The sequence below is a fragment of the Vigna unguiculata genome, chromosome 3 (assembly GCF_037176805.1).
Source record: "Vigna unguiculata cultivar grain cowpea cultivar isolate G323 ecotype 2 chromosome 3, ASM3717680v1, whole genome shotgun sequence".
NCBI lineage: Eukaryota > Viridiplantae > Streptophyta > Magnoliopsida > Fabales > Fabaceae > Vigna > Vigna unguiculata.
Genome location: NC_140794.1, coordinates 52,020,162 through 52,044,485, shown reverse-complemented (window position 1 = coordinate 52,044,485; position 24,324 = coordinate 52,020,162). Strand labels below are relative to the sequence as shown.

The 24,324-nt window shown below is 26.3% G+C and overlaps 2 protein-coding genes across 2 annotated transcripts; one reads left to right on the top strand and one right to left on the bottom strand.

Annotated features, from left to right (window-relative positions):
- Positions 1-1,187: 1,187 nt before the first annotated feature.
- Positions 1,188-2,327, bottom strand: LOC114179198 (EPIDERMAL PATTERNING FACTOR-like protein). The gene is made up of 3 exons (XM_028065447.2): positions 1,854-2,327; positions 1,710-1,744; positions 1,188-1,612 (listed from the first exon to the last, which is right to left on the bottom strand). Exons 1-3 carry the CDS (start codon positions 2,122-2,124, stop codon positions 1,367-1,369), a joined length of 552 nt encoding a protein of 183 aa, XP_027921248.2. The 5' UTR covers positions 2,125-2,327; the 3' UTR covers positions 1,188-1,366.
- Positions 2,328-22,421: 20,094 nt separating this feature from the next.
- Positions 22,422-23,982, top strand: XTH7 (xyloglucan endotransglucosylase/hydrolase 7). The gene is made up of 4 exons (XM_028062598.2): positions 22,422-22,700; positions 22,821-22,921; positions 23,018-23,214; positions 23,304-23,982. The coding sequence occupies exons 1-4, from the start codon at positions 22,517-22,519 to the stop codon at positions 23,692-23,694; spliced, it is 873 nt and encodes a 290-aa protein (XP_027918399.1). The 5' UTR covers positions 22,422-22,516; the 3' UTR covers positions 23,695-23,982.
- The last annotated feature ends 342 nt before the right edge of the window (positions 23,983-24,324 follow it).

The window sequence follows — 24,324 nt, the reverse complement described above, 5'->3', positions numbered from 1 at the left end:
GGTGTGGGGACAAGTGTGATAGGAAAAGTACAGCTGGGTACATCTTTCTTGGAGACTCACCCATCTCATGGAGTTCAACTAAGGAATCAGTGGTGGCTTTATCATCTTGTGAGGCTGAGTATATTGCAGCCCGTGAAGCTAGTTGTCAAGCAGCATGGTTGAGTTCATTAATAGAGGGACTGAAGTTTGATTTAGGTGGAAGAGTAAGGCTACTTGTTGACAACAAGTCAGCCATTAATCTGGCAAATCATCCTGCTTCTCATGGAGAAGCAAGCACATCGAAACAAAGTACCACTTTATACGTGAGCAAGTGAATAAAGGGAGGCTTGATCTTATACATTGCAGATCAGAGATGCAGTTAGCAAACATACTCACTAAAGCTTTGAAACGGGACAGATTCAAGGATTCAAGGAACCTGATTGGTGTTATAAAGCTTGGGTGATGTTTTGGCTTAGGGAGGTGTATTAGAATATAAGCCAAGTGTAACGTTTTGTTGTTGCCATCTGTTATAACACCCACATCTGTCATAACTACTTTTTTACTTTTCTGTTTCAAGATCTGTTGCTTTCTGTATATAATACAAGCTTCTGTATAACGTTTCTAATAATGAGAATACATTGAATTCTCTCTCTGTACCACTCTACTTCTTTCTCCTAAAATCCTATATCAACCAAATAAAAAATAGGTAATAGGAGGTTTTAGTTTGTTCAAGTGTAAAAAGGGACTACTAGTCTTGTCTAAATATTTTCTAAATCAAGGGCATTTGACAGTTCTGATGAACAATGAAAAAAATCAAGATTCGCTGGCTACAACAACTACGAGGAAGTAAAAAAATCAATCTTTTTAACACGTCAAACACGAAAATAAAGAGGGCAATCAAAGATTAACACGTCAATTTTTTTATCAGATGCTTCCTCCGTTTACGCATTGCAGAGGTGGTTTACACACTGCAGAGGTGGCTGCTATAAAAAAGTACTGACAATAAAATTTCTCAATCAGAAAAACGAGACTACAAACAAAAGAGAGAAGAATAGCAGGGCATGGCATTAGATTTTCAAAATCAAGAGTCCGTTCATGGAACATGTTAGGTGAAATCTTTCTTAAAATCTCAACTTACATTAATATCTATTTGTTCTTGTAATAACAGAATGTTTGAAATAATTCAGAGTAAATCACACGCTCTAAAATGTTGGAACGAATAAAGTTATATAAAGGAGAGAGCATCCGGGGCTATGAAATAATTTACAAAGTAAATTAGATGAAAGCTAAAAGGTAAAAACTGAAAAAAAAGAATGACTTGAGAGTGTATAATCATGTACAGAATTGAGAACTTGATATCCTTGATATACGAAAGAACTAATGGGATTCAGGGGTTGAAAATGAGGTTCCCACATTTACATTTCCAACTCATGGGCTTGTAGTTGGAACTGCCACCAAGCCTGGCATATGCAACCGAAGAAAACTTCCAAGAGTTTTTCTTTCCGTTCTGCGCCTGGGGATTTGTAGGCACCTGGATTGCCTCACAGTGCTCACATGATCTGCACCTTCTCTCACATTTTGGTGGCCTTGACCCTATTCTTGGCCTCATTATAGCTTTATCCTCACTTATTGTCTGCAGAAAATCATCATCATTCCAGTAAACAAAAAAACATATTTCCCTGTGTCAAACAACTCAACAGAGAAATATGAAAACTTTTGCCTAGTTTTACCTGATGAAAATCACTTAGTTTTTTTGTCATTCTACCTGTTAGAACAAAGAGAGAGAGAGAGAGAGAGAGAGAGAGAGAGAGAGAAAACACGACAATGTTAGTTTTAACATACTTTGCACTCAGGTTTCAAAAGTGATCATTTACCTTCAATAAGGAACCCCTTATGGATCCAGCTTGAAACAATGAGAAACAGAAGACAAATGCAAAGGAAGCCAAGTCTTTGACCACAAATGAGATGATGATCGAAGCCCATTTTAGTGTGAAACTTTTGTGAGGAATGAGAGGGGTATTGAGGAAGAGAATGTAGTAAGTGAGGGAATGGAGGAAATGAATGGGATGAAATGAGGAGCAGTAAGTGAATGAGAGCATAAATATTTTGGGAAGATATGTTTATGTTGTTGAGGTGATGGAACATGGAAAGACAAATGAGAAAATTGCAGAAGTGGAAGAAAAGGAGGACCCCCGAAAAGGGAAAGACTTGTCCTTCGATTGGCGAGCCCCTACTGAAAGAAGAAGCAGAGATTGTATAATAATTGTTGGAAAGAAGAAGGCTCACAACCCTGAGGACTGCAAGTAGATGATATATGAAGGACTTATAGCACCACAAACAGCAAAACGCCACAAATCTCACTAGATGTGAGGGACAACTTCCCACTACCAGACATGCAATTACAGCTGTGGATTTTCATTTCTTAGTTTCTTATACATGCATACATGCACACCCAAACATCTCAATATAATATAATATAATATAATACGCTTTACTTTTTTATTCTATTTTAACTTTTAATATATAGTAGGAATGGGGTGTTGTACAAATTTATGGGTTTTCTGTACTATGCACCCTTGCAGTCCCACCTTCTCACGGCACATCCTTCTCTCTCCTCGTCTCCGAAAGAGAAAGAACATTACAAAATCTCTTGCCAGTTACTGTGTACTAGTGTGTGCATGTGTATATATATAATTTTTTTTTTTAATTATTATGCAATCACATGAAATAATGGCAATCACTCTTCTACTTCTTTTTTTCAGTTGGGGAAATCTGATTATCTGATAGCATGAGCCTAGGTTCACATGGCACACTCGGAAAAGAAATAGACTCAAATAGATAATGAAAAAAAATAAAATCAGTATTTCGGTTGTAGTCCACGGGAACGAACACTAGATTAGTGATAAACAATCTGTGATCTTGCGTTATTTGTAAACTTTTTTTTTTCTTCAAAGATATCGGGATTTTAGATATCAATAGCAAATATAAATGAATAGTGTTTGAGATTAAATTTCAATTTTCCAAAACTCTAATGGATTATCTTAATCACTTATTCATATCAATTTTTATTTATGTTACAGATTGATTAATATCATTAACTATTGATTTTTTTTAATAATTAACTTACAAGTTGTGTTATTTAATTTTAAATTTTCAAGTGCTTAGAAAGAGAACTTGCGTTAAAATCAACATTGCCGATCAACTATATAGATTGTATATCTGAATATTCAACTCGGATCCGTAAGAGACTAATAATGGCGTGTTTGTGTGTGTAGATGTCTTGTAGCAGAGAGTGGATTAGCGAGATTTTTTTTATTCATTTGCGATGATTTGAGCAAATGCACAAGAGACGATTTGCATAATGAAATCAAATTACAATCTTCAGCGGGAAGAAAAGATTTGAGGTGGAAACTTACGCAATTACTATATTGGCCCTTCTGCTGCAACATTAATAATAATAATAATTATTATTATTTATTTTATAAAAATACTAGTAGACTGATCGGTGTGTACTCACATTATTTTTTTTATGTTATATATTAAAATAATAAAGTATTGAAAATATTGTATAATGAAATATTATGAAAATTATGTTGTATTGTTGTAAATGTTGTTATTAAAGTAATCAAATAGTAAATGTAAGTGATGTAACAAAAATTTCAATTTTAAATATAATAAATAAAATTGATATCATAATATATATTTAAATATAATAAATAGAATTGATATCATAAATAATGCAGTTAATTAATTTTATAAAATAATTATAATAACATCTAACATGTGTACGTTTTTTTTGATCTTTTCAGAATAATAATATAATTGTTATTATATTTATTTAATCATTAAACATACTAATAACAATATAAATAATAAATTTTAAAAATTTTGAAAAGATTAAAAATCTATTTAACAAAAGTATTTAGTATAACAACGTTTTTAATAATTAAAAAAACATATAATAATAACACCACTACGAGTAGTAATAATAATAATAATAACAATAATAACAAACTAATGATAATAATAATGTTTAAATTATAAATATTAATGTCAATGTTAATACTAAGACTAAAGTTAACGATAATAATTCGATAATAATATATAATTATATATAAATATATACATCAATAACAAAACAAATAAAAATGACAAGAAATTAAAATACAATCCCGTAGTAAATTAAATTAAGATGTGTGTCAAACTATAATAATAATAATAATAATAATAATAATAATAGTAATACCACTATAATAATATTATGTAGTGATAAAAATAATAAAAATAATAATAATACAACAACAACATATATAAAAAGATACACATTTTGTTATCATTTTACTAATTTAAGTAACTATTTTTTTAATTCAAAAAATCACATAGATTTAGAGATAAAATGAACACTAAAACAAATTAAAAGTGCAGGTAATTGAGATATAATCTCGTAGTAAATAAAAGTAAGATGTGTATCTAACTATAATAATAATAATAATATTATTATTATTATTAACACTAAAATAATATCGCGTAGTGATAATAATAATAATAATAATGATAATAATACAATTATATATAAAGAGATAAACATCTTTGATGTCCTTTTTTGTTTTTTCAATTTTATTTATAATAAAAAATTATTTTTTTAATTTTATTATTTTACTAATTTTAGTAACTATTTTTTAAATTGAAATAATTGTTCAAATGCAAAGAGAAATGAACAACAAAACAAATAAAAAGGGTAAGTAATTGAAACATAATTCCAACATAGTAAGTAGAAATAAAATGTGTAGCTAACCATAATAATAAAAAACAACAACAACAACAACAATCATAATAATAATAATAATAATAATAATAATAAGAATAACTATTATAATAATTATAGTTCTTATTAATAATAATAATAATATCATTATAACAATATTCTGTAGGGATAAAAATAATAATAATACAATAACTACATATATAAAAAAATACATATTTGTTTTTACAATTTTATCCTCTTAATTATTATAATTAATATTATTAAACATAATAATATTATTTATAATTAATATTATAGTTGAAATCGTAAATAAATGAAAAAATAAGAATAAACTAACTTTTGTAGGATTTAAACTTGGATTCTTTTGTCCTAGAGTTTTTAAATAACGAAAAAATTAATTTTTATAATACGTATCAATATGGATAATGTAATAATTTTAATAATATTTTTTTTTAATATATAATAGATTGGATAACATATATCAATTTTGATAATATAAGATCTTCTTTCTGAAAGCGCGGAAAAGACACACTTTGCGTTAGAAAAGTAGAAAATTGCTAGAGAGGCTAAAGTTGATACAGCGGACACTTGCCATTGCAAAAAAAATAGAGATTGTAGTTTCAGAGAAGATAGGAAAGGAAAAACCACCTAAAAGAGAAGAAGAGTCTCAAAACAAAACCTAATTTTTTCTTATCAATTTAATAATTTAGTTATTTTATTTAATAAATGATTATTTAAAAATGAGTTTGATTTCACGAATTCCAAAATAATTCTTTTCACCTATCACATCCTCACCTCATCAAGATTTTCTTCTTTCTCAATATAATATATTTTATTTAAAGAAATTTTAATTTTTTACTTTATTAGTATATAATATATTATATTATAAATAATTTTAATCTATGATATCTTTTATTCTTTTATATTTAAATAATTTAATTTATATTATATTAATTTATGTGATTATATAATTAATATATTTTACTAGATATACTTGTGTCCCGTGTTTCAAATAAATACAAATAAATTATTTTATATAAAAAATAAAAATAAAGATAAATACACAGATAATGCAAACTGAAAATCTTAACAAATTATATCGAATCAAAATTAAAAATCTTAACGAAATAATCTTCAAATATATCTATTTGAATATCTTTATATCTCATTTTTTGGATAATAAAATCGTATACATGCCCTATAGAAAGGAATTGGAGTACTTACTCTTTTAATATTCTTTGAAAAGAAACAAGATGACTTCCAAAAGGACGGAATATTTAGTATTGTTTCGTATTAATTTTTGTCTTCTCTCAAGAAACTCCTCAAAGTACAAAGAAGAGGAAACTAAATGGTGGGATATTGGAGAAGATGACTTTTCATTGGAAGACAACGAAATTCTTCATATTGCTAGCCTATCTCTTGATGAACCAGAATTAGAAGAAGTATTTTTCAATAAAGATGAACAAATATGAGAGCATTATGATTTACAAACATTTTTCTTGTTTTTCTTTTGTTAGACTTTGTTTTTTTATAATGGTTTATCTTGATTATTTCTATTAGATCATGAAGTATAATTGGTATATATGAACTGTAATGATATATATATATATATATATATAACGGTGGAGCATCATAGGGACAGGGAGCCACGGCTCCCCAAAAATTTTTGGATTGTTTTTATATATATTTATATACTATTTTTAAATTATAATTATATATTATTTATATTATAGAAAATAATAATAAAAAATAAAATAACAAATGTAATGGAAACATTTATTTATAAAAGAGAATAAGATTTTGTTTTTGCTATAAATTTTTTCTACCATGTAAGTTATTATGAGAGTGTGTGAGGGCAAAAAAAATATGAAGAGATAGATTGGAAACAGAGGTTAGAGAACACATATATTGAGATTGAAATATATATTTATGGATGATCTCTAACATATCAAGCTTAATATCTTATAATGATTTATGTATGTTAGATTTATGATTCTTTTTAGGATGTTTATCCCAAATTAGTATAAACCTTAATTATGATTTTAGGGATTCTTTTATGAAATTGGTATGAACTCTACTTATAATTTTTTCCAAATTAGTATAATCTTTAATTATGAAATTTAAGGATTTTGTGTTTTCCTGCCTATGGTAAATTTTATAAAGTTTTGAATTTATACAGGAAAGATGATAAATTTATATTAGAAAGATTATAATAAAGAGTAAAAGAATTAATTCTTTTCTTTTTAAGGAGGAAAGTCTGTGATAAAGGTGAAAACAAATTGCATCTACGTTAACTAAACTTGAGAAATTTCATGAGAACTAAAAATTCAAGACAATGAAAAACAATCTCTAAAGTTCATAGAGTTACATATAATGAATTTAAAAATTCATTAGAACGCAATCCGAGAAAAATATCTTCAAATTTCATAATACTCATCAAATAAAATGGATGAGGTATGAAGGACTTATCTAAAATGATATTCATGATTTGGTAGTATGATATAATAACAAACGATAGTCATATTTTTCTGAATTTTATTATTATGTGTGCTTGTTTTAAGTAGAAGAAATGAGAAAAGAAAATGAAATTTTTTTTTAACTAATATATATATATATATATATATATATATATATATATATATATATATATATATATATATATATATATATACACACACGTGTCATGTTTATGTATGGTCTTTATAGATCACGATAGATTTAAAAACAAGACATAGTTATTTCACATTGTCATTATCATAAGAATCCTTGTACTCTTTCACATAGGATAGTTGTAGTTGTCGTAATAAATTGTTCTCAATTCTATGAGATTACATTATTAAAAATTATTAGACAATTATAAATTAATTGACCAAATGGTCCACATCTTCAAAAATAATTGACTGTATGAATATCTTGTATTATCTTATATATTATATATTTGGAAAATTTTCTAACACTTATTGTATTTTGTAAATTTTATATTATTATAATTGTATGTTAAATGTGATATTAGATTTTAGGATATTTGCGTTTATATTTGATGAAACATGCATTTTAAAGTATTATGTAGGAAGTGAAAATTCTCTTCTGATTTGTGTCATTAAGTTGAATTTTCCTACATTTCCACTCATTTGCATAATCGGTGTAGTAGAAACTCTGATTCCTTTACTTCTTTTGAATCTTGCAGCTTTTTAAAGGATAAAGGTTTTTAAAGGTGAAGGTGTACACACATGAAGGAAAGAAGATGATGTGTAAGCATAATCCACATTAGTTTGGAAAAACAAGAGATATACAATTGGATTCCTGCAATGTTTTAGAAAGTAAATGTTTGATTGGGAATGAAGCTCTCATCTTGTGTACCCAATTTAAGTGTAGCCCAAATTCAGATCCAGCATGAACGTCCAAGAGCTCAATGTTTAGTGATGACAATGGTAATATTTTGTAAAGATACAAATGTTATGCTTTTCTAATATTTCTTGGTATACTATGTTAAAATCTAAAAATGAATTATACACATTATTTTATTTTAATATTTCTTATTGTACATTCAAACCATGAAAATATTATTTAATGAATGGTATTAAACTATAAATACATCACTAAATTTTACTTAATAGATTTATCAATGAACAATTTCTATTATAATTTTCATAAATTTTTTCTTGAAAATTTATTATAAAATTTTATAATAAAAGAATACTTTTTATTATTTAAAAAAAAAATTTACAAATAATTCTATCATAAATAATTAATTTCTCAAAATTATAAAATTTGTATGTATTTCTTACAAAATTTTATAACAAAATTTATAAATATTTTAAAAAAAAAAATATTTGATAAAAAATATGTGGTTTTTTTATTAGTGAGTTTAGCCTCTTTTTTTCCTATCTAGTTTTTACTAATTTTGACGGTACACTTTGCGAAATTAGCAAGGATGCAAAATTTGGTTAAGGAATTTCTCACTGGATATTCAATTCTCAAAAATTAGATGAGAAATATCTCCAATATTGGCACGTAGCTATGTTTTATTATATATATATATATATATATATATATATATATATATATATATATATATATATTAAAAAATGTTTTTTAATTATTTTCATATTCATTTTTTTAAATATGTAAATTAGTTACTTTTTAAAAAAAGTTTGGTTCTGTGATGCTTAATAGGGTAAAAATGGAAGCCAAAGAGTGTAATAATTTTTATTTAAATTAAACAATTATTTTACTTTTCAAGTAAGTGTTTTGTCCATTTAATTTTTTTAAGTATCTTTAATAATAAAAAAATCTGCAAAATAAATAAAAATATTTATAATAAAATTTACAAAATTATTTATATTTATTTTTTAAATTAAAAAAAGAAGACAATGTGTCTTTACATAAAAATATACTATTTATGGTATATATATATATATATATATATATATATATATGCAACCCGGCCTTCTAACAACTACTAAGAAGAAAAAATATTAATTATCAAAATGACGGTGGCTGTTATTGTGTAGGAGCAGGAAAACATACTTTGGTCAACATGCCCTGAAGGAATTATCAAGTTTGTAATTACAGATAACTATATAAGTCCGCTATTTATTTCTATCAGCAAAGTTCATGAACTTGATCCTTTTCTAGCTCACATCTATCAAGAATACTACCATGTTGAGAAAGAAATGGGGTTTATGCATCGAAAAATGAGGTTGTTGCCTCACGCACATCAAGCTAAATAAAAAACGACAAAGTTTGATCGTTCTGCAGCTGTTTTATATATGATGTAGTATTGTCAATCACACTTATATCCATTTGCTTTAGGACAACCGCATTTAATGTAACCACATTAAGGTGCTAGTTAGTAATTATTATGGTATACATCAAAAGGGTTGAGAAGCTTGTTATGAATGAACAATAACATGTGGTGTGTGTGTGTAAGTCTACATCTGAGTCGAAAGCAAATGGAAAGGATTCATTCAACTGTAACTCAGCTTCTGGAAATTTGTCCAGCTCCTTCAATTATTGTTTTTTGTATGATGCCGCTTCCAAAGCCATCTACGTCAACGTGTTTGTTTGATAGTTCTGCGCATTATGAGAAAAAAGAAAAGTGGGAATCTTAATCTATTTCAATTTCTGGATATAGTGACCAACACTTATAAGTGATCCATGTAATTCAACCCAAACAGAAATTCCAGCAAAGTGGCTACACTGTATGATATTGACACTGCAACGTGCCTCAGATAACACATCCCAACAGCTTGCATAAATTAGGATCTAATGTTCTCCCTCAATTTCAATTAACAGAGTTCATATATGAACTATATTTCTGCATGCTTACAGATCTGGGAATTTCACTCCAATATGAAAATCAGATGTAACAATATGAACTTTACAGTTAAGAGATGTACTCAAAACTCATCAAATAACAATTCTTACTGTGTCTATTTTATCTCACTTTAGCAGAGAAAAATTAAACAAAGGTTGGTATTTTTTTTTTCATTTTTCTTTTAAGCTTCTCTTCTTCTTTGAACAATGTAAATCAAGAAGTAGTTTTATAAAAAAAAAAAAAGAATATAAATAATAAATATATGTTTTTTAAATAAAAAAAAAGTCTAAAAGTTAAAGATTTTTACCGAAGTCGCTTAAAAAAAAGTCATACCATGTTCACTTGGACTAATTTTTATAAAACTTATTAGATGAGTGCCTCATTTCTAGATATTTTAGGGACATGCATATTATTAAATTAAAAACGTGGTACATCTTATATTTATAAAATGGGAGAAATCAAATTTCATCACTTTTATCAAATTTTATACTATCAACAATTTTATAAAAAAATTAGCTTTTCCAGCTTATTCGTTAAATTATAATGTCGTATATAATCATGATTGTTTATATTAAAAATTTAACAATAATAACAACATTATCGAATCATTTATATTTTTTATACTTAACAAAGTTTTATTATATATATAAATCATTAATTAATTTTAAATGAATATATTTTTTAGCTGTATAATTTATGTGAAAAGGATTTTTAATTTAACCATAAATTTAATGTTTCAATAAAAATATATGAAGCAGCTTAATATTTAGCAAAGTTGATACTGATGTAATTTAATCTTTTCCGATTTATTTAAAAAGCTAGATATATTTTAGAAAATGAAAGGTAGCATATATGGGATTTTCGCCGCCTTTGTAGCATGTATGGGATAATTCCAGTAGTGGAAACAAACTTTAAGGTGAAAATGAGGAGGATGAAGGGATGGTGATGCTGAAATGGATAAGATTGGAGCTAAGAAGAGCCCAACTACTCCAAGATGCGACATTTGATTATGCGTTTTGAAAAGGTTGAGGTATCTGCTGCAATCAAATCTGCTTAGAGAAACCAATTTTTTTTTGTCGGTGCTCAATACAGCGGATCTTGTGCATTTTTTGAAACTCATAACCTTGCTATGTCCTAAACCAAAAACAAATTATTGTCCTCGTCTCTATTTTTGTTATGATGCGATTGGAGGCTGTTATTTATTGCGTAAAATCAATAATAGTCTATTCTAAATTGATGGGAAAAAAATATCTCAGATAACTAGACCTTGACAATTGATTAGTGGAGAATTGATTCACATAAGTCTTTCACATCCACTTTTTTACTTGCTAATTTCATCAGAAAAATAAAACGACAAAAAAGTTGGGGCTGATAAACTTTTTCCAACATGGTATAGTAATATTTTATTTCAAACATTTATTAAAATAAAATACAATTATATATTATAAAAAGATAATTATTTAGTTTTAAATATTCTTAATAATATATATATATATATATATATATATATAATCAATCAATTATTTTATTTTACAATTTTGGAGAATATTTATGTATATTTTCTCAAATAACTTACTAAAAGAATGTATGGTTGATATTTAATCATGGTAAGTTCCAATCTTTTGTAACAATGACTAATACAATATTTACATAAACAAATTTAGCCACCGATGAGAAATTGTCTAAGAAATCAATCAAAATTTGTTGTATGTAGTCTTTAACTACTGATTGAGTTTTGTATGAATCAATTAAACCGTCAATATTGTATTATAATTTAAAAGCTCATTTCCATCTTATGTAATGTGTGCCTCACAAAAAAAATCAATTTTTTAAAACCAAAATTTGCATGTAAAGCTTTAAAGTTGTATATAATTGAATAATTCTGATGAATTATATACGAAAAAAATCGTATATAAAATAAACATAGGTAATTTTTTTACGGAAAAAAATTTGTATATAATGTTATATATGAGGATATACTCACAAAACAAATATGTATGTAAGATATGAGGATATTACCCACAAAACAAATATGTATGTAACAGATTAGAACATTATATACAGAAATGGATTCGTATGTAATAAATGTAGATTTTACCCATGAAATAAAATTCGTATGTAATTGAGTGACATTTTTCATGAAAATATTCGTATGTAAAATGTACGGTAAGAATTTTTTTCTTATATTCCTGTAACCCAATTGTAACGTGTACTTATAAATTTTTTTATAAAAATTATATTCCTGTAACCTAATTATGTATTGTATATTTTTATTTTACATGAGAATCGAGAATTTTTAACACTCTCAATTTAAGGTTCAATAACATAATTAGTTAATATAAAATATATTTTCTTTATTCTGTTATTAGTATTATTATTTTCATTTAAAGAACACTTTTATTTCGTTAAAACAATTTTCATTATCTTTCGATCATCGACTAGGTTGGTATTTGAATTTTTTCTTTAGATCTCTAAGGTATTTTTTATGTTATTATACCCTTAATTATACATTTGTTTTTCTTTGTTCAATTTCATTCGATAGTATTTGAAATTATTTCTAAGACACACATTTGATTATATTTTTTATATTTTTATTAGTTATTTATTTTTATCATGTATAATACTATTTTGATATTTTTTATATAATTTTTTTTCTAACTCATTATCATACATGTAGTTTTATCACTATAATTGCATAAATAAATTTTATTTGCTATAATATAATAATATAATATATTTTTATTAATTTTTTACTTTTATCATGTATAACACTATTTTGATATTTTTATATAATTTTTTTTCTAACTCATTATCATACATGTAATTTTATCACTATAATTGTATAAATACATTTTATCTACTATAATATAATAATTTGATGTAAATGTCATGAATTTTTTTTACCACCCTCCAACATATATTGAAGTTCAAAAAATGAAAGATCTATTTTAAAATTATATTATATTAGTTTAATATTTTTTTTAATTTTAATCAATTATAACTTTTATTTATGAATAAAAAAAGAGATTTCATTCAAATTAAAAAAATTAAAGTAAACCAACATTTAAAATATTTTTTAATTTAAATATTTGTTTCTTTTTTATATTTAAAAAAAAATTAAATTTAATTAACTAAATTTCATTAACATTTATAAATTTAATAAGTATTTTGACTCTAATGAAATTTTATTTAGTATTATAATTTGAAATAAATATAATTATAATTATTTTTTAAGTATCTAAAATTCAAAAAATATACTTCTTTTAATATTAAATATCGAATAATATTATATTTCTTTTGTTTATTAATTTATAAAAATTAATCAATTAATATTTAACATTATAAATACATATATATAAATATGATAATACATGTGTTTATAAAATCGTTTATTTTTCTTTTTTTTTATTTATAAATAATTATTTTCTCATTTTTTTTATATATTTTATTTTATTTTTAATAAATATAAGTTAATTTTATATATTAATAATTATATTATATTATCATTGTTTACTAATATAATATTATAAATATTTAAAAATGTTTGCGACTGTACTCCGTTATTAACAAAATTTGTTTATGTCAGATCCATCGTCCTCCCTTGTAAAAACCAAGATACATTATTTATACACGTGTCATGTTGGGGGCAAAAGCAGTAGTTATTCGCACTACTCTTGCATCTGCGATTTTTGGAGCAAAAGTAAACATTTAAGAAAACTTCAAAAGTTAGTTCTTATTTGCTCATTCCTCAATATATATATATATATATATATATATATATATATATATATATATATATATATATATATATATATAATATGAATACTATCTTTAATCAATTCCAGAAAGAAAACTGTAATGTTTTTAATAAAATCGCAGTTTTTAAATTCTGTTGAGTTACACTATCATCAACTTCACTTTAAAATTAATTTAATCATTTAAATAACAATATATGTAGTCCTTCTATCCACTTCAATCAGCAAAATAAATTAATTTTTTTTTTAGGTTAACCTTCACATTTTTTTTTCATAAACTACTTAATTACAAATTTTTGTTACTTAACGGTCATCATTTAAAAAAAATTAACATCCAATTTTTTTATATAAAACTTTTCAATTTTCACACTTTTACCGACACATTGGCAACTTAGTGAAATGATGATGTATTATAAAAAAATATAAAATTAAAAGTATATTAAAACTAGGTTGTTTTGAAAGTATTAGTAATAAAATTATACTACTTTTCAATTTTTTTGACAGATAATTCCTTATTAATACATTTGTAAAATATGTTAAAATTGAGATTTTTGACGGTAAAATCTAAAACAAAAACATGATGATAAAATTTTCCCAATAGTGAATGATAATTAAGTAATAGAAGTGCTATTAAACCTTCTTAACATGCTTCACTACAAACTTCAAGGACTTAAATGATAATTAAATCTTGACTTTTTAAAAGTATAAGTATATATTATATTAATTGTAGCCCAAACAGAGTACAGGTGGTTCCATAGTTTGGAGAAAAGAGGTCAAAGATAGAAGAGTTAGGAATTATAGAAGTGCAATAGAAGCATGAAAAGCAATACACCTATACAAGTACCACCTAATCAGTGGCGGAACTTGGACTAAAATTGTAGAGGGCCAAATTAGATTTGTTATATATAATTTTTCTTTAGAAGAAAAACTATTCATTTTTTTCTCTTCATTTATTCTTCTTAAAACAAACACACATAATAACAGAACTCAAAAAAATATTATTATTCATTCGCTATTATATCATGCTATTATATCATGATACCAATTCATGAATACCATTTTAGACAAGTCATTCGTATCTCATCAATTTGATTTAGTGATGTTGTCAAATTTGATGTCGTTTTTCCTAGATCACGTTCTAATGAATTGTTAAATTCATTATATGTAACTCTAAGAATTTTAGAGATTTGTTTTATATTGTCTTAAATTCTTGGTTCTTATTAAATTTCTCAAGTTTAGTTAACATAAATGCATTTTTTTTTTCAACTTCATCACAAACCTTCGTCTTTGAAAAAAAAGAATCAATTTTTTTACTTTTTATCATAATCTTTCTAATATAAATTTATCACCTCTTACCTATTTAGAAAAAATAAAATTTATTCACAAATCACAATTATCACAATGCAAAACATAACAAAATTCATACTACTTTAATTAAATAAGCAATACTGTATAAATTCAAAACTTAAAAAAAGTTTACCATAGGTAGCGAAAAACACAAAATCCCTAAATTTCATAATTAAGGGTTATAATAATTTAGGAAAAATTATAATTAGGGTTCATACCAATTTCACAAAAGAATCCCTAAAATTATAATTAGGGTTTATATTAATTTGGGATAAACTTAATTTGGAAGAAACATCCTAAAAAGAATCATAAACTAACATACATAAATCATAATAAGATACTAACCTTGATTTGTGAGAGATCATGCAAGAATGTATACACGAATCTCAATCTATGTGTTTCCAACCTCTATTTTCCAACCTATCTATTTGTATTTATCTCTCTTCATACACTTTCATGATAATTTACATGGTAGAAAGATCTTATAGTTAGAAAAAAAAACTCCAATCTCTTTTATAAATTAATGTCTCTATTAAATTTTTTTATTTTATCTTTTATTATAATTTTCTATAATATAATTTTAATATAAATAATATATAATATAATTTCAAAAAATATATAAAAATATATAAAAAAAATTCAAAAAAAAAATGGGGGAGCCGTGGCTCCCCCCTGTCCTATCCTAGTTCCGTAATATCCAGTACCCCTTTGAAGCGGACTAGTATTTTGACCCTAAATAGATGGTGTTTTGTTAAGTGTAACATCCGAAGAACATTGATTCTAGCAGAACTACTGTATTCGAATACGTGGACGTAATATTCGAATACTAGGTTTATAGATGTTTGAACATTATAAAATTACACGACTATCTCATTTTTATTTTTACTAAGCCTTAACACGAAAAATGTCATCATCAAAATGAAGAAAATTAAGGGCTATAAACTGTTCTCCGAAGGCTTTATTAGATTCTTAAAGTTAATCATAAGAAAAGAAAATAGTTGTAAATATCTTTTAGGAGTAAAATGTTTTGTTTATAACTTTTTTTGCAAAAATGTAGAGCCGTCAAAATGGGTCGTCTGGCTCGACCCGATCCACCATGGGTTGGCTACTTAGTGGACCAACCCAATTCGGTTCACTTATAAGTGAGTTGAAAAATTTTGAACTCGACTCGGTCCATCACGGGTTGGTGGGTTAAACGGGTTGGTTCACTAGCTCACTTAATTAAAATAAAATATAATTTTTTTCTTAAGTCATAAACTATAATTCGGATTAAAATTAAATAAACTTCAATACAATCTAAGTACAATCCAAAATAATGTTAAACTCTAATACAAACCAAAATTAAAAAAAAAAATACTATCTAAGATCAAAACATTTTTGTCACTTATCCAACTATAATATTAGAGTCTTGAATGGATAAATCTATAACATGTTCATCTCTTGAAATATCTTCTTTATCCTTATCTATTTGGATTTGAAGTAAGATTTCGATTTGTCAATTCGCTAATGTGTTTGGTTAAAAAAACAGTCAAACATTCCAAAGCTCAAAATAATATATGTAACCATACATATTGATTGGATTCTTAGGGGATCATGTCAAAAATTAATTCGTATTAACATTTGTAAAAAAATTTCTATCTAACCCAACACAAATCTATAATAAACTGGGTTGGCCATAGGTTCTGACTCACTTTGAAAACTATAAAAAAAATTATCAAAATTCTTTTGAAATTAAGTTCTTCCTTAATTATAGACTTTAGAGATACATTTATGCTACCATGACGAAGATAATGTCATATTCAGAATCCAATTATTGAATAGTACGTTGCGGTCTGGTTCAACCAATGAGTGGGTCCCACGTCGGAGGTACCTACCAATGGAACCTGTTCGTGATCAATCAACGTCTCTAAGCTGTCCAAACTGTAGTGATTAACACATAGATAGATGAATTAATGGCTGACATTGCCTCAGCTACAAGACCTTCAATCTTCACAAGAACATTTAAAGCTCATAAGTCACATTGTTAGGCCTGTCACCAGTAATGATTAATTAAAATCATACCAAACCTTTTTATCAACTTATAATCGATTCTTAAATGTTCACGCCTGCTAATAACTTATTTTAGATGAATGTAAGACATTTTTGTTCGCTAGTTAAGGAAGGATTAATTTCTGTATTCTAGGTTCTTTTTAGTAGATACTCTTTTATACTACGTAATTTGAAAATAAAATTATACATTACTGATCTATCCGAATTTCTTGGGTTGATTTGAGGTCAAAGAAACATGTTCTTGATGTGTCTTTGAGTTTTTGATCGTAAAAAAAAAAAAAACACACCTGCAAAGACTCAGACCCTAAATCAGTATGATATACTTTTGTGAGTATTTAAGTATATAATAAGTATTGAGTTAGATTATAGGTAGTATTTTTAAGTTTTCGTGAATCTAGTAAAATTCGGAAGATAATAACAAATATGATAAAATCAAAGTATAATAATAAATATTATAAGATTATGTTAATTATCAAAATGGGTTCTGTTTAAATTTTTTTATATATTCAAATATTATTATTTTTTATTTCAAAAAGATTATGGATCTCACACTCGGATTATTTTAAATTTAACGATAATAATATATTTTGGACCTAATATAGCTCCATTATATCATAAAATAATATTTTGTTCAAGAGAGTTAGATAATTTTGAGCCGTTTCTTGGTTATAATTAAGTGTACGATAGCAAGTTAGTTAAGAAATTTGAAAAAGTACTTATATATTTAAATGATAAAATATTTTCTTTTACGTTATGTCTTCACATTCAGATATGAAGTGAAATTTTTGAAAAAGCACATTTGCAATGACAAAACCTGAATGAAGAGGGAGCGTCAAATATTGTAAAGATGTGTAGCTACAATAAACGTCTGAAGACAGAAGAGTACTGTCGGGTCGTATTAACTAAAATTCCTAATATTATAGACCGCTTCAGGACATATATTATGCCTAATTAGAAGGAAAAGAAAAAAAAAGAATGTACTTTTTAAAGTGGTGTTTGACTCTCTTTTTTCTCATTGTCTCCTGGTAATAGTGATGTCTTGATTATGTTTATTTTTTTAACATTTTTTTATTTTAATTTACATACGATAAAGTTTCTTCTGTTTTAAAAATTAGAAAAAATTGACTATCTGGATTATTTTACGTTGAACTTAAATTCTCAAATTCGAATTTTTCTAAAATTATTTTTAAATGTCCATGTGTCAATCTAACAACGTGTCATATGTTCAATTTGGTCCTTATATTCATTATTTTTGTTTAATTTAGTTTCAATTTTTTTTAATATGAGCTAATTTTGTCCTTCTCCAAATTAAGATCAAATTTAATTTTTATATTAAAATTTTCATTAAATAAATTAAAATTCACAACATTATAACTTTTATTTAAAAATTAAATTTGGTTTCAATTTCGAAAGGGACAAAATTGCTCAATTTTAAATAAGATTATGACTAAATTGAACAAAAATAACAAATATAGTGACTAAATTGAATATAAAACATTGATTCTGACACATGACACTATGTTAACTTGGCACGTGAACATTTAAAACAAATTTTAAAAAAATTAAAAAATTAAAAATTTTAAAATTATACCAAAAATATTAAAAAAAAAAAAATCACCAAGTAACATGTGACCGTCACTGTTCATTACAATCAATGATTTAAACGGTGTTAGAAAAAAAGACAAAATTGACGAAAATTGGAACATATTTAAGCATAAAAACAAAATTAGGAATTATTTGACAAAACTTGACGAAAATTGAAACGAGAAAAATATTTTAAAATTAACTCGGTCTCATAAAATTATATTATAAAATAAAATTTATTTATATAATTGTAAATTAGTTTCAAACAAGCTCTAAAGCATACCTTTGTTTTAAGAAAATGATTCATACATATTTTTTCAAATTTATAAAATAATATCTGTGTAAGTGATGTTTAAATTTATCAACCAAAAATATCATTTGATTATGTATGTTATTATGTTTGGATTTTATTTTATGTTTAAAAATTTAGAAATACAATTTTAATTAGAAAATGTCCTTCATAATTGTCCAAAATAAATATGTTATTGATTTGGTTAAAGTGCTCAAGAACAAGGATAGCAGTAATTGCATAAATAAATGAACTAATTAATAAAAGTCGTACTCTGTGACTTTTCTTCGTAGTTAAGGGGGATTTAATTGCAGAAGTTTGCAATTATATATATATATATATATATATATATATATATATATATATATATATATATATATATATATATATTAAAATTTCAATGTTATAAGGTTTCAAATTTTTATAAGAATATCAAAATTACTGAGAAATAATTATATTTTTTAGGTGTGACAAAAATTTAATTATCGAATGTATAGATATGCATGTGTACGTATGCATATAATTTGTTGAAAAATATGAATCTTTCACTCAAATTTCAGAATTCTAACTTTTAAAATGTATTTGCATCCAACAAATTAAGATGTATGCACCAATGTTTTAGGTATAATCTAAAATATATACAAACGAATAATGTTAATTCAGATTATAAATAAAAATAAGCATAATTAATTAAAGAAATAACACCATAAAAAATTGCATGTCTCATAATTCCTAGAGACAAACCAAACATGTAATTATGATATAATTTAGGCTTAATTTCATTTTAGTGCTCTAATTTGTTTGAAAATTTAATTAGATCCGTATTCTTATTTGATACAATTAAGTCATTTAGTTTTTATAAATGATCTAATAAGATACTTTTTGTTATATTAGCATTAATTTTGTCTTCTTACATGTCACGTGTCAATTAGTAATATTTTCAATTTTTAGTTATTGTTGTGTCACGTGGCACTGCACTGTGGTAATATCACATGTCCCTACAATGTCATGTATCAATGGTAGTGTCACATGATAGTATCTTGTATTTAATTTAGCCCATATAATTGAGATTTTGACTCAATTTTGTTTAAAACGAAAAATGTTGTTCGTTTCTCAAACGTGATCAAATTAGTAATTAAGTTTAATTACAACTTATATATACGTACTAAAATAATTTTTTAATTGTATTGATCAAATCATTCCACATAAATATTGAAATTAATTTATTTTATACATTTTAATTTCAATAAAAAAATACCTATTTTAAACTTATAAAATTTTAAAATATTAAAAATGTAAATATAAGTGACGGTTGTAATTTTTAATTTTTCATATTTAAAAGCATTTAAAAAAAGTGTTTTTTTGTTAACTTATTTATAAATTTAATGTAATAAATACGTTTACATGTTTTAACTAAATTACATTTTTTTTATATTTTTTAAAATTATATTTATATATTATTTATATTAAAATTATATTATGAAAATTATAATAAAAGATAAAATAAAATATTTAATGGAAACATTGATTTATAAAAGAGATTAGGATTTTTTTTGGCTACAGATTTTTTCACCATGTAAATTATCATGAAAGTGTGTGAGAAGAAATAAGGTTTAATCAGTCGGACGTTATCCACATTCATTTAGATGTGTCAGTTTGATATCCGCTTTTAAAAATGTATCAATTGAGTCCCAACTTTTGAAAAGATGTCTCAACTAGGTCCTTTTCAGTAAAAAATTATTAGGTCCTAAATTTTGATATAAATATCAATACTTAATTTTGTAAGTCATTTTAAATATCAATACCGTTAACGGCTATAATAATTTTTTTCTAAAATGGACCACACTTTTTCAAAAGTTGGGACTAGATTGACACATGTTTAAGAGTGGGTACCAAATGGACACATCTGAACGAAAGTGGGTACCATCCGACTAATTAAACCACCAAAAAATAAATACAAAGGGATAGATCGAAAAACAGAGGTTGGGGAACACATAGATTGAGATTGAAGTAATTCTCGCATGATCTCTCACATATCAAAGTTAGTATCTTATTATGATTTATGTAAGTTAGATTTATGATTCTTTTTAGAATGTTTCTCTAAATTAAGTTTATCCCAAATTAGTATAAACCTAATTATGATTTTAGGGATTCTTTTATGAAATTGGTATGAATCCTAATTATACTTTTTCCCAAATTATTATAACCTTTAATTATGATATTTAGGGATTTTGTGTTTTCTGCTGCCTATGGTATTTTTTTTTTTAAGTTTTGAATTTATACCGTGTTACTTATTTAATTAAAGTGGTATGAGTTTTGTTATGTCTTGCATTGTGGTAATTGTGATTTCTGAATATAAATTTTATCTTTTTTCTAAATAGGTGAGATGTGATAAATTTATATTAAAAAGATTATGATAAAGAGTAAAAAAATTGATTCTTTTTTTGAAGAAGAAGGTTTGTGATAAAGATGAAAAAAAAAGGCATATATGTTAACTAAACTTTTTATGAGAACCAAGAATTCAAGACAATGAAAATCAAATCTCTAAAGTTTCTAGAGTTATATATAATGAATTTAAAAAGTCATTAGAACGCGATCCAGGAAAAGCGTCTTCAAATTTGACTATACCCACCAAATCAAATTGATGAGGTACAAAAAAATTATCTAAAATAATATTCATAGTTTGATATCATGATATAATAGCAAATAATAGTCATATTTTTTTGAATTATACTATTATGTGTGTTTGTTTTAAGCAGAGAAAATAAGGAGAAAAAATGAAAAACATTTTTTTTCTAACTTAAAAAAATTATATATAACAAATTTAATTTAACACTCCTAAATATTTTCTCCAAGTTCCGCCAATGCAACCTGACTCACACGGGTTCAATCCGGATAAGTTAGGTTCTTGATAGACAAGGTCAAAAACTAACCTACACCGACATTTATAAAAAAAAATTCGACCCGATCTAACTTAAAGTGAACCAGGTTAATCCAGGAGTTCTAACTCACTCTTACAACTCTGTAAAAAGTATAAGAAAAGAAGTATAGGAAGAAGAAAATATAGATGAATGGTTTTAGCAATTGGTAACATCCGTGGAGACATTAATATACAGTAATAGTGTTCATTGAATTTATGATACAGAGATGTATACATGTATGTATGGTATGCACACGGTGAGAAAGTGATTTAGGCCGGAGAGGATTAAAGGAGCCAAACAATAACACAAACTGTTGGGTAGGGCCTAATGACGGCAAACCATGAGCTGTAAGGAAAGCTAAGCTCTGTTTGACACATTTCATTTCAATGCAACTCTTCTTAATTCCCTTCCATTCCTACCTTTTCTTTCCCATATAAATAGCTCACTCCCTCTATCTTCCATTTCACAACAAAATTTTTCTTCCATATAAACATACATATATTATCCATGACCACCTTTTACCATGTTAGAAATGGCAGTGTTCTTTTCCTATGGGTTCTGGTATCTGCTGCCTGTGTTTGGGGTCGACCAGCCACGTTTCTGCAGGACTTTCGTGTCACCTGGGCTGACTCCCACATCACTCAAATTGATCAAGGCAGGGCAATCCAACTAAGGCTTGACCAAAACTCTGGTACTTCCATATATAACTCTTCCGTGCTTTAAACAATCATATCAATTTTACACATGTCAACTCTCTATACTTCTTTTCTACATCAAAAGTTTATAACAATTCATACCCTTTTTCCAACAGGATGTGGCTTTGCTTCCAAGGTGAAGTACATGTTTGGGCGTGTTAGCATGAAGATCAAACTCGTCCCGGGAGACTCTGCTGGCACAGTCACTGCATTTTATGTGAGTTCAAATTTTATTTTTATATATCCTTGCAAAAGTCTAATACCCCAAACTGGAACGCTGACATATATAATTTTATTGTGGTCTCTGTGGTAGCTGAACTCTGACACGGACAATGTTCGTGATGAGCTTGATTTTGAGTTCTTGGGGAACCGTACCGGACAACCTTACACAGTTCAAACAAACATCTACGCTCATGGAAAGGGTGACAGAGAACAGAGGGTTAACCTCTGGTTTGACCCTTCCGCGGACTTCCACACTTACTCAATTCTGTGGAACCATCGCCACATTGTGTAAGTATATACACATGATAACAAAACTGAAATATTATTAATAAAAGATATTGAAAACAGAAATGGCGAATTTGTTATGTTGCGTGCAGATTCTACGTAGATGATATTCCAATCAGAGTGTACAAGAACAACGAGGGAAGGGGGGTTCCGTACCCGAAGATGCAGGCGATGGGAGTGTATTCGACACTGTGGGAAGCAGATGACTGGGCCACAAGGGGTGGTTTGGAGAAAATCGATTGGAGCAGAGCACCATTCTACGCTTACTACAAGGACTTTGATATTGAAGGGTGCGCAGTGCCGGGACCAGCTAACTGTGCTTCCAACCCCAGAAACTGGTGGGAGGGTGCTGCATATCAGGCTCTTAACGCCATTGAAGCCAGAAGGTACAGGTGGGTTCGTATGAACCATGTCATCTATGATTACTGTAGAGATAAGTCAAGGTACCCAATCACCCCACCAGAGTGCCTTGCTGGCATTTAATTCAGTGGCGCACAATTCACAACATTCCTTCCTGCTTCATTTATACCTACATCCTATGTTTTTCACTTTATTTTACGTTGTTTTCTTCTGTTGTTGTGTACACACAATGTTCACATACCAAATTATTCTTGGGTCCAACCCTCTGTTCCTATATCTCACCATGCAAACCTCTTCAGGTCCTCTTACTTTGTGTTTTGGCGCTCGCTCGCATGTTGTTTGCTGTATAAGAAAAACTTTTCTACCCATTATTGTCAGGATTAAATGAAACTTTTTATTATTTCTTTTTTATGTTTTTGGTGTCTCAATTTATGTGGAATAAAGTCTTCCTCTGTTTCTGGATAAGCAAAAAGGACAACATAAATGGTGGGTCTAGAGACCGCATTAACATGCTCCAAACTGATCTTATTGGCTCTTTCATTGTTCGCCAGTTGTTTTATAATTTATTAATGTCACATCAATGTATCCGAGTCATGGAAAGTTTAGTATTATCGTATAATTTAATTATCAGAATTTCTGAATTTGAGAATAATTATAAGAAAGAGTAAATACAATTCGGTAGCGAATAAGTTGTTTTCTATAAATACGAATTAAATCTTTTATTTATCATCACGTTAAAGGTGTATTTAGCAT

What these genes read in the sequence shown, in the direction of transcription:
- LOC114179198 (XM_028065447.2), bottom strand. Translation starts at nt 2,124, where the DNA reads ATGTTCCATCACCTCAACAACATAAACATATCTTCCCAAAATATTTAT. An exon ending in TAAGGGGTTCCTTATTGAAG is followed by an intron (nt 1,745 to 1,853) that starts GTAAATGATCAC and finishes TTGTTCTAACAG; the next exon opens with GTAGAATGACAAAAAAACTA. An exon ending in AACTAAGTGATTTTCATCAG is followed by an intron (nt 1,613 to 1,709) that starts GTAAAACTAGGC and finishes GATTTTCTGCAG; the next exon opens with ACAATAAGTGAGGATAAAGC.
- XTH7 (XM_028062598.2), top strand. Translation starts at nt 22,517, where the DNA reads ATGACCACCTTTTACCATGTTAGAAATGGCAGTGTTCTTTTCCTATGG. An exon ending in GCACAGTCACTGCATTTTAT is followed by an intron (nt 22,922 to 23,017) that starts GTGAGTTCAAAT and finishes TCTCTGTGGTAG; the next exon opens with CTGAACTCTGACACGGACAA. An exon ending in TGGAACCATCGCCACATTGT is followed by an intron (nt 23,215 to 23,303) that starts GTAAGTATATAC and finishes TGTTGCGTGCAG; the next exon opens with ATTCTACGTAGATGATATTC.